This window comes from Polistes fuscatus, unplaced genomic scaffold (genome assembly GCF_010416935.1).
Source record: "Polistes fuscatus isolate 324 unplaced genomic scaffold, CU_Pfus_HIC Scaffold6, whole genome shotgun sequence".
Classification (NCBI taxonomy): Eukaryota; Metazoa; Arthropoda; class Insecta; order Hymenoptera; family Vespidae; genus Polistes; species Polistes fuscatus.
In genome coordinates, this window is record NW_025113140.1 from 8,823,349 (window position 1) to 8,838,965 (window position 15,617).

General features: G+C 43.5%; 1 protein-coding gene across 1 annotated transcript; it reads right to left on the reverse strand.

Annotated features, from left to right (window-relative positions):
* Positions 1 to 5,245: 5,245 nt before the first annotated feature.
* LOC122523143 (protein wingless) lies at positions 5,246 to 13,903 on the reverse strand. The gene is made up of 4 exons (XM_043644758.1): positions 13,800 to 13,903; positions 11,346 to 11,596; positions 6,319 to 6,593; positions 5,246 to 5,800 (listed from the first exon to the last, which is right to left on the reverse strand). The coding sequence occupies exons 1-4, from the start codon at positions 13,901 to 13,903 to the stop codon at positions 5,246 to 5,248; spliced, it is 1,185 nt and encodes a 394-aa protein (XP_043500693.1).
* Positions 13,904 to 15,617: the final 1,714 nt, after the last annotated feature.

Sequence of the window (15,617 nt, forward strand, 5' to 3'; positions counted from 1 at the left end):
ACGACGGTCAAAGTCGTGTGTGTGTTTTTCGAATGAAAGGGAATCAGATCGTTGATTTTCCTGGCGGTACCTCAGTGGATTGGTCACGGTGCTCGTGAGGTGGTTGCCTCGCGACGTTACTCGTAATACTTCTTCCTATGCGACGACCACCCTTGCTACTTTCTCTCCCTCTCACTCTTTCCAACTCTCCTAAAATTAAGTCATTCATCCTGCGCGTGGAGAGAAAAAAGTAATGAGCTTCTGGTAAGAGAACGGAAGGACCTTAGGGAGATAGGAGGGGAGAGGGAGGGTGGTACCTTTGACGGTGCGTTGGATCCATTTGTTCCCATTATTCCTATGGGATTGAAGAACTAACGCGAGATCTTGCGAGGTGGTCGTCTCCTCTTATCGAGTTCTTTTCGAAGATTCGTCGGGATAAAGTTTAGGGTTTTGCCAATCCGACCTTGGACGTGCAACCGCCACGAAAGAGAAAAGGAATCTCGTGTCGTCGACGTGTGGAAACACGCTTCCAGAGAGTCGTTCGTCCGTACCGCGATTTCGTACCCCGCAAATGTTCCCACAGTCCGAGATAGGACGCGGATTCCGCGAGAGATTCTCTCGAAGTTCTCCTCGCACGCCCCTACACGCGGAATATGGCGAGATCGGGGTGGGCTGGGGTGGGGAGGAGTTGGACCGACCCAAACCGAGCTGGGTGGAAGTTGGGGGACGGGGAGGGGGAGGTAGGAGAGGAACGCGGGCCCTTATAACATGCCAAAACACCGATAATTCGACGGTGTGGTCCCAAACGTCAGCCGATATTCTTTCCCACGGAGAAGCCCCGAGGAAGAGGGGCAAGAGGGAGGGAGGGTGGGAGGGAAGGTCCGCGCGAGGACAAGCCGTAGAACCCGCCAAAAGAGATTCCTGCCATTCCGGCAGTGTATGTTCGACCACGGGGCCCACCTTCTCTCCTCAATCGCAAAAACGATAAATTAGTTGATTTACGCGCGCTCCTTTTTTTATCGGGGATAATTCTCATCCGAAGGACGGCCGAGTGCTCTCTCTCTTTCTCTCTCTCTCTCATGCGCGCGCGCGCTCCTGCGTGTTTAAAAGAGAGAGAGAAGGAGAGAGAGAAAAAGATGCTCTCGATCGTAGCCATCTTCCGGCTCGGCGGTCACTTCGACGACCGCCTCTTTTGCGTCCTCCTCGTCATCGTCTTTTGCTTCTGCTTCTTATTCTTATTCTTATTCTTCTTATCCCTTCCCTTATACCATTCCCTTCCCGTTCTGTTGGACACATCATTGTAGCTCAGCTTTTTTTCCTGCGAACGTTTTTTTCTTTCACTCTCTCTCTCCCCACGAAACCCCCCACCCCACTCGCGAGAGAATTGCTCGCAAATTTGACTCGATTTTTTCTTTTTATTTTTCTTTTTTCTCATTCCTCTCATTTTTTCTCGATTTTTCTGTATATATATATACAGAAAATATATATATATATTTTCTTTTTTTTTTTTGGAAATTAACAACGTATAATTGAGGGATCTTCTCGAAAAATAAGTAGTACGTACGTTACGGTACGATACGGTACGTAAGTACCTATCTCGAAAGATGATGCGCGGTTTTTGCAGTTTTGCAGTTTTGTGCAGTTTCGCGCGTACCGGTAAAGATAGCGATCAATCCCCGGTAGAGAAGGCGACGAAAACATTTAGAGGTTATGAGAGGCCTCGAGACGATAAAATCAGGGCGGGCCAAGGCGGGGTGAGAGGACCGAGCTGCGGAAAAGAACCACGGAAGAAGAAGAAGAAGAACAAGAAGAAGAAGAAGAAGAAGATGATGATGATGATGATGATGAAGAAGAAGAAGTAGGCGCAGAACGACGCGCTGGATCGCACGCAACGGGCATCCTTGATGATGGGGACGGACGCGAGACACGACGCATTCAACGTCGAGTTGATCTCTCTCATCGTCGTCGTTCCTCGTCGTGGGACAGCTCGATCGTCAACCACCTTCCACCCCCTCCCCTCCAATCCCCTCACCCCCCAGTCAACGAATTTCGTATTCGTCCGGCATAATGGCACGAAGTTGTCCCCGTCCTCATCGTCAACGCGACAACTTCTCCGACAGTTGTTTCTTTTTCTGTCTCTCTCTTTTTCTCCTTTTATTATATTATTTATCTTTTAATTTTTTCGTTTTCTTCTCTCTCCCCTATACCCAACCCCTTTCGCTTGTAAAAATACGCAAAACACAGAAACACGCGTCTTTTTCTTCTATGTTCTTCCTACTTCCTTAATCGATTAGAAGATTTATCTCGTCATCTCGATCTTTGCGCGAGCAATGATTTTCGATGAATATATTCACGAGAAACGTGTTTTTTTCTTTCATTTTTGAAAGGTTATACTTCTTTTGACGCGTTAGGGACAAATTGTTGAGAGCGAATCTTTACGATGCGCGCGCGCACAAAGATACGAAATTAACGGAATGAAGTTAGAGTCGATATTTACGATGCGCGCGCACAGCGACGCGAAATTAACGACACGAAGTTAGTCAGTAAATTCCCCTTAAATTTAGCGTGGACTGATATATGTATTCGAGATATTAATTCTAGTATTTCTATATACACAATACGTGTTTTTTTCTTCTTCTTTTCCTTTCCACTTCTCGCAATATTCAGCGGAAAGAGAGAGAGAAAGAGAGAGATGGTAGACAAGCGGCAAAGGTCGAGGACTACGATGCGTAACCGCTTGAGAATGCGTGACGGTATGCGTAATAATAGTAAAACTGAATGAAACTTGGTTCTCCCGAAAGTTTTTGGAGAACGTTAGGAGGACACCGTTGGAAGGAAGAAAGGTGGTAGTGTGACGGTGGTTAAAGTTTGGCGGTGGTGACGATGGTAGCAAAGATGGTAGCGAAGATGGTAGCGAGTGAGGGTTAAGCGTGTTCCGAGATCAAAGCGCGGCCCGCTGTGAGAAGTGGGCCCGGCCTGGCATGGCTTAGCCTGGCCGGGCCTGGCCGAGCCGGGCCCAACAGCCCGAGTGGCCGAGATTTTTGTCTTACCAAGTGGGAATCCTCCTCGATCTCTCAACGAGCTCTCTCGTCTTTTCTCTCGGATTAGTACGCTTCAGTATCCTTTCATGCTCGTGGACAAGAATTTCTTTCGAGTATCGCCATTTCTTTTTTTTTTTTTCTTTTTTTTTTTCGTTTAAAACGTCTAACAATTTTCTGCATCGTATGAGAAACAAATTTGTCCGGAATTTTGTAAATTTCCGAATAGGATGAAACCAACATACGAACGAACGTATGAGAAAGGTATAAAAATAAAAGATAAAAGTAATAATATTATACGTATATATATTTATCCTTGAAAAGAGAAACTATATCAAAAAGGAGAAAGGGAAATAAAATGGGGAAAATGTTAGTTGGTAGGAAAGAGTAGAGTAAAGTAGAGTGTCGGAAGCATTAGCGTGGATTCCTGTTTGTACGCGGTCGGAATTCTTTTATCCTTGGGAGGAAGGATTCCTGCGGGATTCCTTGGTCGTTATCATCGCGTGCAGGATGAGGAAAGGTGGGGAGGGGGAGGAGGAGGATTGCTGGGGCAACGAATGCTCGTGAGAGAGTAGCTGCGAGCGTACAGCCGAAGAAAGAAAGAAAGAAAGAAAGAAATAAAGAAAAGAAAGAGAAGAAAGAGAGGAGAGTAGAAAAGGAAGGAACAGGACGAGAAGAGTTTAAGAGAGAAAAAGAGAGAGAGAGAGAGAGAAGGATAGTCGAACCAGTCTCCAGCACGGGTTAGGGGCCTCCCACGATATTCCTCGGAGGAATTATGAAGTCGTCCAGCTGTAGAACCAGTTGGCCATATTTCGCGTCGTTACATCGATGTGCGCGCATCGTGTAATGGGAAAATATTGAATGGTTCTACGACATTGCCCCGAGGGAGGGCCAAAGATCGTGGAGAGTGGTTCGTAGATCTCGTCACGAAGATCCGCGATCTCGAAAGTATTCTCTCTCTCTCTCTTTCTTCGATCGTTTCAAATGTAAACGTATATTTCGCTTGATCGAGTCCTTCTAGAAGAAGAATTTCATCCTCTGTTAAAAAAAGGAGTGAAGGAAGGTTAAGGGGAAAAGAAATTTTTGTTCAAAGATAATAACGTATAAGTACACTTCATATGCAATCTTCATGCCTCGATATCTTTATTCGTATAAATTAAGATTAATAAAATAATAATTACATCTATTATTTTTTTTTTATCATTTTCTCTAACGAAAATAAACAAAAAAAAAAAAGTCGACGATGGTAAAATGGATTTTTCTTAATGTTTAATAATGATTTCACACGAAATAAATTATCGCATCGGTTCGGCTCGATATTCTATATATCTAAGAATTATTTACAATATTAGGCATACCACCATGCCTATATTTTCCTAATACTTTATTCTTATTTTTCTATTTTGTTTTTTTTTTTGTTCTTTTTTACTTTTTCTCAATTAAAATCTACGGGACATCTTTGTTTGCCTATGTACACACACACACACACACACACGTTTACACACACTTGCACACAATTTATTCATATACAGATGTATTTGTTGCGTTCGTTCGCGAATGAAAAATAAAAAGATGACGAAGAAGAAGAAGAAGAAGAAGAAGATGGAGAAGAAGAAATCGAAAGATCGTCGTGAAATAAATAAACGTTGGAAACGATCGTAACAATTGTAATATCATCGTCATAAAATAAACATTAGTCGCAACGGTGCGCATTCGAAATAGTAAGCATCATCATCATCATAATCATCATCATAGTATTGTCCTTATATATATCGTTGTTAATCGTCTAAATCCTGTATTTACATACGAAACGCAACAGCGTTACGATAAATCGCAAGGGATCGTTATTCGAGAGGAACGAACGAACGATCTCGGGCATTTGGAGTCAGTCTTTATAGGATATCGCAATAAATATATATAGTTTAAAGAGTTTTTAGATCGTGTCGCGTAATACTGAGGAGGAAGGCGTTCGTGCGGGGTGGGATGGGGGGAAGGAGAGAGGACGAAGAGGAGAAAATAACAATTCTCGGCATGTCCTTTGTTCGAAGAAGGGAAAAGGGAAGATAATAGTAGGTGCAGCTAAATAAATGAACACACTCTCTATTTCTCGCGAAATTATTTCGACGATATCGCGTTCACTCGGAAATCGACAGTTTTACGACAACCTAATAGGAAGAGAAGAAAAAGAAGAGGAGTGAGGGAAGGGTGAGACTGGGGAAGAAGTTCCTCTACAAACACGTGTGTATAGTTTTCTTTTTCCAGCAATGTTGGCACTTGACTTCGCAACACCAATGAAATATACAGGAGCATCTCTCCATCAAGGATACTTCCTGAGTCTTGAAACCTCTTCCGCAACACATGAGATCGCAACCGTCAACCCCGATGCTCGAGTCGTTGCATTGTCTACCTTCCGTACCTAGTATCCCGAGTTTAGGATTTTTCTCGCAGAAAGGCGGGGATATGTCCATGTAAACGAGATCTTCCGGTTCCGGTGGCTTGTGTTCCGGATTGTACGGTTTCAATTGGAAATTGTAACGATTGCGACGTCCCTGACCGTCCACCCGATGAACGGAATTGCTCGCCGAGTTGGTTACGATAGCGTTACTGTTGTCACGTGCACGATCCGAATTGCTGACCATTACTCGCGATGCACCGTCGAAACGATCCTTCAAATTGTCACCAACCACGCGGAAATTTGGTAGTCTCATCCAACAGGTCTTGACCGCGCAAGACCCTGACATCCCGTGGCACTTGCATTCCTTTCGCATCTGCGACAAAACGTGCTGCAACAGAACGAACAACCGTCGAACTATCTCTCTCTCTCTCTTTCTCTCTTACTCCTTTTCTTTCAATGCTGTTATCGCGGTGCATTCCAAGGCGGCTCAACGAAAAGGATATCGCGATAATCGAATATAAGAGAAGAAACGAATGGTGTGGGTGCGCAACGATCGAAGTCGGCATCGGAAGGACTCGAATAAAACCCAAATGGATATTATAAGGGTTTCGATAAGAAGGCACGTTAGGTAAATTTAACGCTATTACGATAATTGTAAAATATTCGAGAATAACGATTAAATTCCACTTAAGTTAATTCGCGGAAGCGAATATTAATATTATAAAATGAATTCTTTATAGATGATCTTCTATTAAAGAAAAATACTACCGAGAGATTTTATTTCATTTATCGATATACGGGTAATCCGCGCCACCCCCCACCCCCCGCACCGTGTAATTCGAAAGAAATTTGTGTTCTGTATTATAAACTAAATGGTACGTTAACTGTATTATAAAATAAACTTACGGCTCTGCCCGCTTCGTTGTTATGAAGGTTCATCTTCTCTCGTAGATTTCGTCCACGTTCACCGGTATCGACAAACTCACGGGAAAATTTCACCCCGTATCCAATGTTGTCCGAACAACCACCCCATTCCCAATCTTTGGCGGCCGAGGGTGCACGCGATTGGTGGGTATAATCGCATGAACACGACTGGATGCTACCCTCGCTGCATGCCCTTGAGATGCTGTGAGTAACAGCTGCACTCATGATGGCGTAAATGAAGGCGGTCTCTCGGCATCCTGAGAATTCATCAAAAGTCTAACGAAATTCTTTTTTTAAAAAAGAAATAAAAGGGAAAAGAGATAGAAAAAATAAAAGAATAAGAATAAGAAGAAGAAGAAGAAAAGGTAGACAAAACTTTAGCCGGTGCGCGTTTTAGTCGCGTGGGAGTCGCGAGCACAGACTATGTTGGCGAACGTCTCAATTCCCCGTAGGGGACTACCTGCACGAGAGGGCCGGACGCAGGTGGAAGGAGTCAAGGTAGAAATGAAGGTAAGAAAGAGAGAGAGAGAGAAAAGAGGTAACGCGACCTTTACCCTGAGTGGGCTGACCCTCGAGCACCTCGACCTTATCTGCATAAGATACAAGCACCTGTTGCAAGCAACGTAAAAGATGCCGGCACCTTTGTGCCGGTGAAGACGTTCTAAAAGAGAGAGAGAGAGAGATGAGAGATTTTCTACTCTCAACGGGTGGCCCAATGAACGACGATCTACCAAATCGTTCCGATCTTCCGATCGAGGCGAATTATTGAAAATTACACCGAAACGCGTAAACGAGTTTGGTCCAATCTCGCGAGTAACCACGAGACGAGAGAGATGTCTTTTTTTTTTTTTTTTTTCAAAGAAAAAAATTGTTAAAACACCTCGCGAGCAATCTCGATGCTGTTATCATTAAATCTTACACGGGAAATAGTTTTTCGATTACATTATTATTATTATTATTATTATTATTATTATTATATGTTTCGAGGTGTTTTATTGAATATTTCTTTCGTGTCAAATTTTTCGAGATCAAATTCGTAAGGTTTAAAATAAGTTGAAAAATAAGACGTCGATAATTTTCCCGAATCGAATTGTGGGGGCTCGAGTGTCAAGGTTCATTAGGACACCAGTATACGAATAAGTTAAGAAACCAATAAAAATGGGAAATGTTAATAATGGGAGAAAGAAGGAACGATTTATCTCTAATCCCGAGTCTAAAGAAGGAGACAAAAAAGTGAACGACCAAGTGGAGGAAAGTATTTCTTTCCATTATGCTTGGAACGACGGATGCTACTTGTTTAAAAGAATCATCCCTGTAAAAAGATTTACGTCGGTGTTAGAATGTTACCGGAATGAATTTGGAGAGAAGAAGGGAGCCACAGCGTATCCTTTAAATTTGATTTGTTCCAGATATTATGTCATCATCCAAGGACTACCGTGACCAAGAGGATAACCGAGGAAAACGTTTTCATTCTCTATTTTAACGCTGCTGGAAAAGAATATTTCACTGCGAATGATTTAGAAGCCATGGAGAAAAAAGAAAATAAAACGTGTAACTTTTCGTCGCGTCGTTGAACGAACGAATGAATAAACGAAAGAAAGAAAGAAAGAAAGAAAGAAAGATGATTATGATGATTCTGGTCAGAATTTTTTTCTTCACGTGTGGATCTTTAGAGTATCTTTGAAGGAAAAAAAAAAAAACCCAGACAGATAATCATCGCGTTAGAAAAATAACTTATAGACAGGTGTAATATATTTGTTCGTTGAAAACTACAATCGTTTGTACTAATCCTCGTGCTCGTGTTTAAAAAAAAAAAACCAGAAAAATCCTTATCGATCGTTAACAATCCAAACGCGAAGATTAAAGTACGAGATCGTGAACGACGGGGAATGAGATCACGTTGGTAGAATACGACGATCGCGATTCGAGGAATTACCTACCAGGTAACAACCGAAAGAAGTTTTATTCTGAAGGCGCGTGTCCTTGCGAGAGAGAGAGAGAGAGAGAGAGAGAGTAAGAAAGAATTTTACGGTTTTCAAACAACCGGATGACGGAGATAAAGTCTACTCGTAAAGGCGAGAAATTGTTATCGGTTTGTTCCAAAGACCGAAGAAGTAAAAAAAAGAATCGGCGTATGAGAAAGGAAATGAAAGATGACATTGCTTCGATGATTCTAAGAGTTAATAAGACATTGTGTTTGCGTATGACGACTTACTCGGTCTCGGAGTGCACAATTTTTTTCTTTCTTTTTTCTCTTTTTCAATGTACGATAAACGTTAAATAGTAAATGAGGATGAGTTTTTTGTTATCATAACGTTCAAACAATTCGCGCCTCCAACACTTTTCCGTTAAGTCCCCTGCCGAGTTTTCAACGGATATGTGATTTTTTTTTATTCTTACAAGAAAAAAAGAAAAAAAGACGAAATTAATAAAGTAAATTGTTTGATTTTGATACTAGAGGTGATTTGACTCGGAGTATCGCGTGGGTTTTTATTGTTTTTTTTTTTTTAGCAAGAAATGGGTGGCGTGCCGTCGTCGAAGCACGTGTAACACATCGTCACAGGGGGTAAGGATTTATGGCGGTGCGAGCAAGGATATTGCAAAAAATGAAACAAAAAAATAAAAAAATAAAAAAGACAATTATGTCTCATCCGGCATATTAAGAGTTAGGTCTTTCTTGGTTTGAGAGAGAGAGAGATACGTCGCCCTACCGAAAGACTCGACACGTTCCTTCGGAAAACGATTTAACGGATATCGGCGTCGGAGGCTTACCGAGCGATTAAATTTTCTCTCTCTCTTTCTCTCTCTCACTTGCGCGTGTGAAGAAGAGGAAGAAGAAGAAGAAGAAGAAGAAGAGAAAAGGGCTGGAGGAAGAGGCAAGTTGAGAGGACCCAACCAATGCGGTAGGTGCCTCTTGGCGGCGGAATGATTACAGGCTACGGACTCACTCACTACCAGCTATAATATCGAGTACAAACTCGTTCAAAAGTATCAAGATTTCTTCTTTCTCGTACTCTCTTACACACACACACACACACATGTGCAAATGGAGATACGAAAAAGTAGCGAGCGTCGCTTTGTAATCCGGAAATGGCCGTTTAGTTTAGTCCCGAACTAACTCGCGAACTTCCAAAAGATCCAGTTTTCGAATGGTTCCCCTCTACTCCCTCCCCATCTCTCTTTCGCTCACCTTCTTCTCACCCTCCCTCTCCCTTTTTAAAAACCATGCCTCGAAATACGAAATGAGCATAAGCGAGCATAAGCGCGGATCTGCTACGATAGCGATCTGGTGCTTTCCCCTTGTTTCGCGCTGCTGGTAACCTCTCTCGAGATCTAATCTAAAAGATTCGTTCGAGGACAAAGAGAGAAGAGAAGCGAAAATAAAAATAGGAATAAAAAGAGAGACAGAGAGAGAGAGAGAGAGAGAGAAAGAAACTGGTCCGCGTTCGCACGAAGCAACGTTGACAACGTTGACGACGACGACGACGACGATGACGACGGCTAAGGGTGAAAGGTCTAAGGCCCCGCAAAGTGGGCGTGTTCCGGAGAAAAGGATGATAAGTTTGTCTCTCGTACGAAACACAAAACCGTTTTCTACGTGCCCTGGTGGCCTCCCATTTCTTTCTTTCTTTCTTATTTTTCTTTTTTGTTTCTCGCAAGCAAGCAAACGAAACGATTGTTGCCTGCTGCAAACGTATTTCACTTCTCCTTCGATTATCTATCGGAAAGAAAATTTAGACTTTTTTTTATTGTTGTTCTTTAGGATTTTAATAATAGTAATAATAGTAAAGACGAACGCGAGTATGGTTAAATGAGAAAAAGAGAGTGAGAGAGAAGAGGGTTCGAGTCTGGAAGGTGAAAAAAAGAGAGAGAGAGATATATGCGCGGGGGGTCGAAAGAGGCGTGCCCTTAGTCCGAAGGCCCGGGGCACGTGCCCTCTCTCGCCGGGCCAGATGTATGTTTTGCAACCTGATAATGGACCTTCTCGTACCAGTTCTGGCTCCCCTGCGGCTCTTTTAGATCTCGTCGAGGCGATTGTAAGCCGAGCTTTTTCGCTCGAGCCGCTCCCACCCCATTATGTCGAATGTCCCCATATGGCCACTTAGTAAAACTAAAAGAAGCATGCGAATGAAATAAAGAAAAAGAGAGAAAAAGAAAAAAAAAGAGAGAAAAGGAAGAGAGAGAGAGAGAGAAAGAAAAAAAAATATATTAGATGGAAGTAAGGGTGGGGAGGAGGAACGTGCTCGCTCGTTCGCGCGCGCGCGCGAACCAACGATAGAAAGAGATGGAATGAATACTAATCGCGACGAATGAGAGACACCATGAAACGCTTCTTTTCCTTTTTTTCTCTTTTTTTTTCGAAGGAACAAGAACACCATGGGGGGAAAAAGTGAGATATCAAAGTACTTAACAAGTATCTTACACCTAAACCACACGCGCGACACTTTGTTTAAAAGGAGATAAAACCTAATTCGATAAATCGAAAAGGATGAAGAAGGTGTTGTGTAAGGGCTTAGAAGAGAAGGACGATACACCTTCTTCTTCTTCTTCCTACTATGTGTATACTTTCGATTCATTTGTTTTTTATTTGTTCCCTTTATTTTTTGTTCTCATTGGACGCACGCGAGCCCAGTGCTATCCCTATACTGCTTAGTTTCTCTCTCTCTCTCTCTCTCTTTCTATCTGCACGAAACTCGTCTTCTGTAAATCTCTATCGGGAATACCGGTTGTCAGAGACGAACGCACGGACAATGGACGGTTTTTTGGAACGTGGAACGAGTCCACCTTATGGTCCGTTATATACCTGCCGTTTTATCACGAATCATGATTCCAAAGCGAAAGTTCCTTTCAAAGCCTACTTCTTCTTCGCCGAAGTAGAAGAAGAAGAAGAAGAAGAAGGAGAAGAAGAAGTTTTTCCCTTGCGTCCTCGAGACTACAAGAAAAAGAAGAAGAAGAAGAGGGGACACAGGGGGGAGGAAGAGATGGAAAGGAGGGTAAGAATTTCTTACCTCGATCGGTGATCTTGCCGAATAAATTTTTCCCTCGGAGAAAGTTCTTGGTTGAGCAATTCCAACGACGATTACGAAACTGATATTGACATTCGTTTATTGCCTGATTGGCACCCCTTGCCACTGCCAATAACACACCTGGATTTTCTCTTACCAGACGTCTCTGCTTTCTCCTCAAGGTCGCGTAAACTGTCGGATCCAAGTGCAGCGACGGTAAGAAATTGTTTGGCTCTCCTGCTTTAGCGATTCCCCTGCAAATTTTTACGATTGGTCGATTAATTACGCACTTATAATAATAATAATAATAATAATAATAATAATAATAATAATAATAATAATAATAATAATAATAATTACGAATAATCATTTTACTAAAATAATTTATAATAAAACAAATTAATAATCTCTCTTTCTCTCTCTCTCTAAGTTTGTCCCGTTTGTTTCTATGCTTCGTAAGAGTGGAATTGATTAGGTCAACGTCTTAAAAGGGTTTCTTTAACGGAAAGGGTGAGAGTAAGAGACAAAGAGGTACTTTAACACAGAGAGATCGGCAAAGTGGTAGAAGGTAGACCCCTTTAAACGCAGCTCTGATTTATTCCATCGATCTCGACCGATCGGAATGTCTTTTTTCGTAACTGAACGATGATAAACAATCGTAGTGGGAATAAAATGTCCACGGGGGATACGAACGTTTTTTCTCGCGAATTCTTCTCATTCGTTAAGATCGTTCGGGCCGACACTAGGCGAAAACGGGAAAGGGGAGAGCGGGGGGAGGGGGGGGAGTTTGAAGAGAGAAGAAGGATTAGAGGTAGAGAGGAAAGATCGAAACTGGTTCAACAGTTTCGTCTTCGGTGAATTCATACGTGTAAGTACGCAATAAACGTGTGCCCGCTGAGCTATGTGAAAAAGGGAAGACACACATGTGAGTATTCATTTAGGTACATAACTGCGTGCACGTGTGTGTGTGTGTGTGTATGTATGTAACTCAGCATATATGTGTGTAGAGAATTACTACACAGTTTATATAAAAGGTAGGTCGTCTGCGAAAAGAATTCGGCGTCTCCTCGATCGATGGAGCGTCTCGCAGAAAAACGATTCGACCGAAGAGATGGTGCCCCTTGCCACTCCTCCTCCCCTCCCCTCCCCTCCTCCCAACCCAACTTCCGCGCGTGTTTCGTCCTCCGTGGGAAAAGGAATACGACACGTAAGAGTAAATGAGAAAAACATCGAATTTGAAGTTTCGAGATTGGTGGAACGCGAACGAGGAGAAGCACGATGACGCGAGACGAGATGCAGATCGCGGGGCATTTGGTTATATATCGTCTTGTTGTAAACGGTTTGGAGTAAGCGCGTGTCCGGACGTAACCCCATCCCTCCCCCTCCCCTCCCTCCACCCCACCCCATCAATTCGAAATAGCTCGAGCGTATAGGGATCCAGTCACTCGTCGTACGGTATAATAAACAGCTAATCACGTTTTTCGAATCTCTAGCTAGCGACGTTTTTCTTTCTCCTGTCAACAGGGTTTCGGCCCAAACTCAAGAACTTTCTCTCTCTCTCTCTCTTTCTCTTTAAATTCAACTCGAGAGGGGAAAAAGCAAAGCGCGAGTATAAGACTCGCGGAGAGACGAGCTCATCTTGCGAGCCGACATTTACTCAAGGTAAATAAATCGAGAGTTAGAGCAAACAACCAACCACTCTGACAAAGACGACGTACGGATTTTTTTTTCTCCTCGGCCCCACCCCTCCAGCCATCCCCCGCCATCCCCCGCTCCCCATTCGTTCGCTCCAAAAATCATCACTCGAGTTTAAAGTAGACCGACTTCGAGCTTTTCTCTGTTTCTTTCTTTCCTTCTTTCTCTCTTTCCGTCTTTCTCTTACTCAACTGGTATGGTGTATGCTACCTGTTATACACCGAAACCTGATTCTCTCGATGCTTCTATATCTAAGTAAGTGGCTCGAACGATAAATCGACTTCGCTTAGCCGCTACAGGTTCACGGCGTCGAAAGATAAATCGGGACTAGGAAATTTATAATATCGTATAAACATACGAAGACGAGTTTAATGGTAAACGTGAGATTATCGCACGTTCAATAGGATTAACTGGAATAACTCGTTTCAATAAGATCGATATATAGATAAAGAAAATTTTGATATTTATATATGTCAACTCGTTAGCGACGGGTCTTAATTTCGCTCGACCACCAACGATGATCGATTTATTACGTATACATCAGCAATCCGAAAACATTGCCGAAGCGAATACGAAAAAAAAAACAACGACGATACGTGCTAATTAATATTTGATAGGATACGCGCATTGATTTCGTTAATTCGATACGGGCAATGAAAAAGAAAAGATTATATTCGTAGAATAATAAATTGTCCTCTGATGATGATGACGATCATGATGATAATGATAATGATAATAATGAAATAGACGAAATAGACTCACCACCACGTAGAACCCCTTCCGCGATGTTTGTTTCTAGCAACTTCGGCGAGGACCATTTCGTTGGTCGCGAAGCCGAGGGCAACGAGGAGAAGCCAGTGTTTCATGATTGGCCAACGAATCTCCTTCAAAAGCCGTCGAATCCGGCTAATCGTGGTGACACCAGAAAAATTGATCTACCTCGAAGATTTTGTTATCCGTAATAATATCGTTGATAGATGATTAGGACACCGTGCACCAAACTCGTCGTCGATCAACACCGTCCATCCAACGTAACACCGTTCTTCGTGAATTTTCGCACAGAGAGGGAAAACGCTCGTCAACTCTAGTGCATTCTCCTTTTCTGTTTAATAATTATTATCGTTGTCTTTTTCGTCGTGGGTTGATCAGAAGAGAAAGGCAAGACTCGTAATGCGTTCGGTAGAGTCCAGCGTGACCGACTGCGGAAGGGTCCGAGGATCGGTCGGCTCGGGGCAGGGAAACTCACCCTCCGGGCCCTTCCTTCGAGGGGTGGGTGTCGTTGCGCTGCACACCGATGCTTCCGAAGAGTCGAATGGTCCGATGGTGGGGGAGGCGAGAATTCTACCTGGCACCCTCTATTCTACTCTATCTCGCACCTCTTGACCTTCTCCCTCTCTCTCACACTCTCTCTCTCCCCCTTTCTTTTTCTTTTTCTTTTTCTTTTGAAACCGAAAGGGTGGCGCGCGTCGAATTCTCGCGCCTACGAATCGTCCCTCGTTCTCGAAGACGCCCTTATTTTCTTCTTCCACTACCCGGGATCCCGGATTATATCCCGAGAGAAAGTTAGAAGAATCGCCTGCAAGACCAATTCCCTTCGACGGACAAGTATAGGCCTCGGCTAGCCGACTGCACGCGCTCCTCCGTGGAGGAGCCGATTTCTCCTCCTCCTTCTCACCTCCCACCTCCGTAGGTTCCTCTTCGTCCTCGCGAAGACGGAAAGAGAAAGAGAGAAACATCTCCCCTTCCATCGAATCGGTGAGGCCCTCGAGACCCCCCCCAGACCGATCGAATCTCGGCCCGCCTCTCTCGCTCTCTTTCTCTCGCTACCGTTCTCCTCCCTCTCGAAGGAGCAGCCTTCGCCCCTCTCCCCGCCCTCTACTCCTCTCGACCAAGATATATTCTAGTTTGAGAAAAGCAATGCTACGAAACACCCCGTAGCGATCGACAACCACCCAATGTATTTAATCTAACGTCATTTCATTCGTACTCCTAATCGAGATATTTTACGATCGTTGTCATTTGTTAACGACGAAAAAACTAACGAATTTCGTCACCATTTTAGATGTTTCGTCAGAAAATAACAGTGGGACGTCTGTTGGAAGTGACGTCTTCTCTAGAAAACGAGAAGAAGGAAATCTCCGCATCGGTGAGCAAACGCGAGCACGTGGTCTTTGGGGGAAGCGCCGTTGGTGGGCGGGTCGGTCCCCGCCACTAGGCCACGCCTCTCTCCTTTTACCCCCACCCTTCGGACAAAGCAAGCAAGGAACTCGTGCCCACCGTCGTTCTTTCCTACTTTTATTTCTTTCCTGGCGCTCAACCACCGCTGGTGCACGCGTGCCTCTCTCTCTCTCTCTCTCTCTCTCTTTTTCTCTCTCTTTCGCAGTCTAGCTCATGTCAGTTTGTTAGTTTTCTTTTTGTTTTTTTTTTCTTTTCGACAAATACCAACTAGCATTTGTTGTCTCTAGACTAAAATGGAGTTAAACAATGGTGACAATTTTTCTCAACAGGACATTCGTACGGTCGAGAGGAAGAAATAAATTTGTACCCTCTTAAGATCCTTTTGCGTTTTCCTGACAGCTG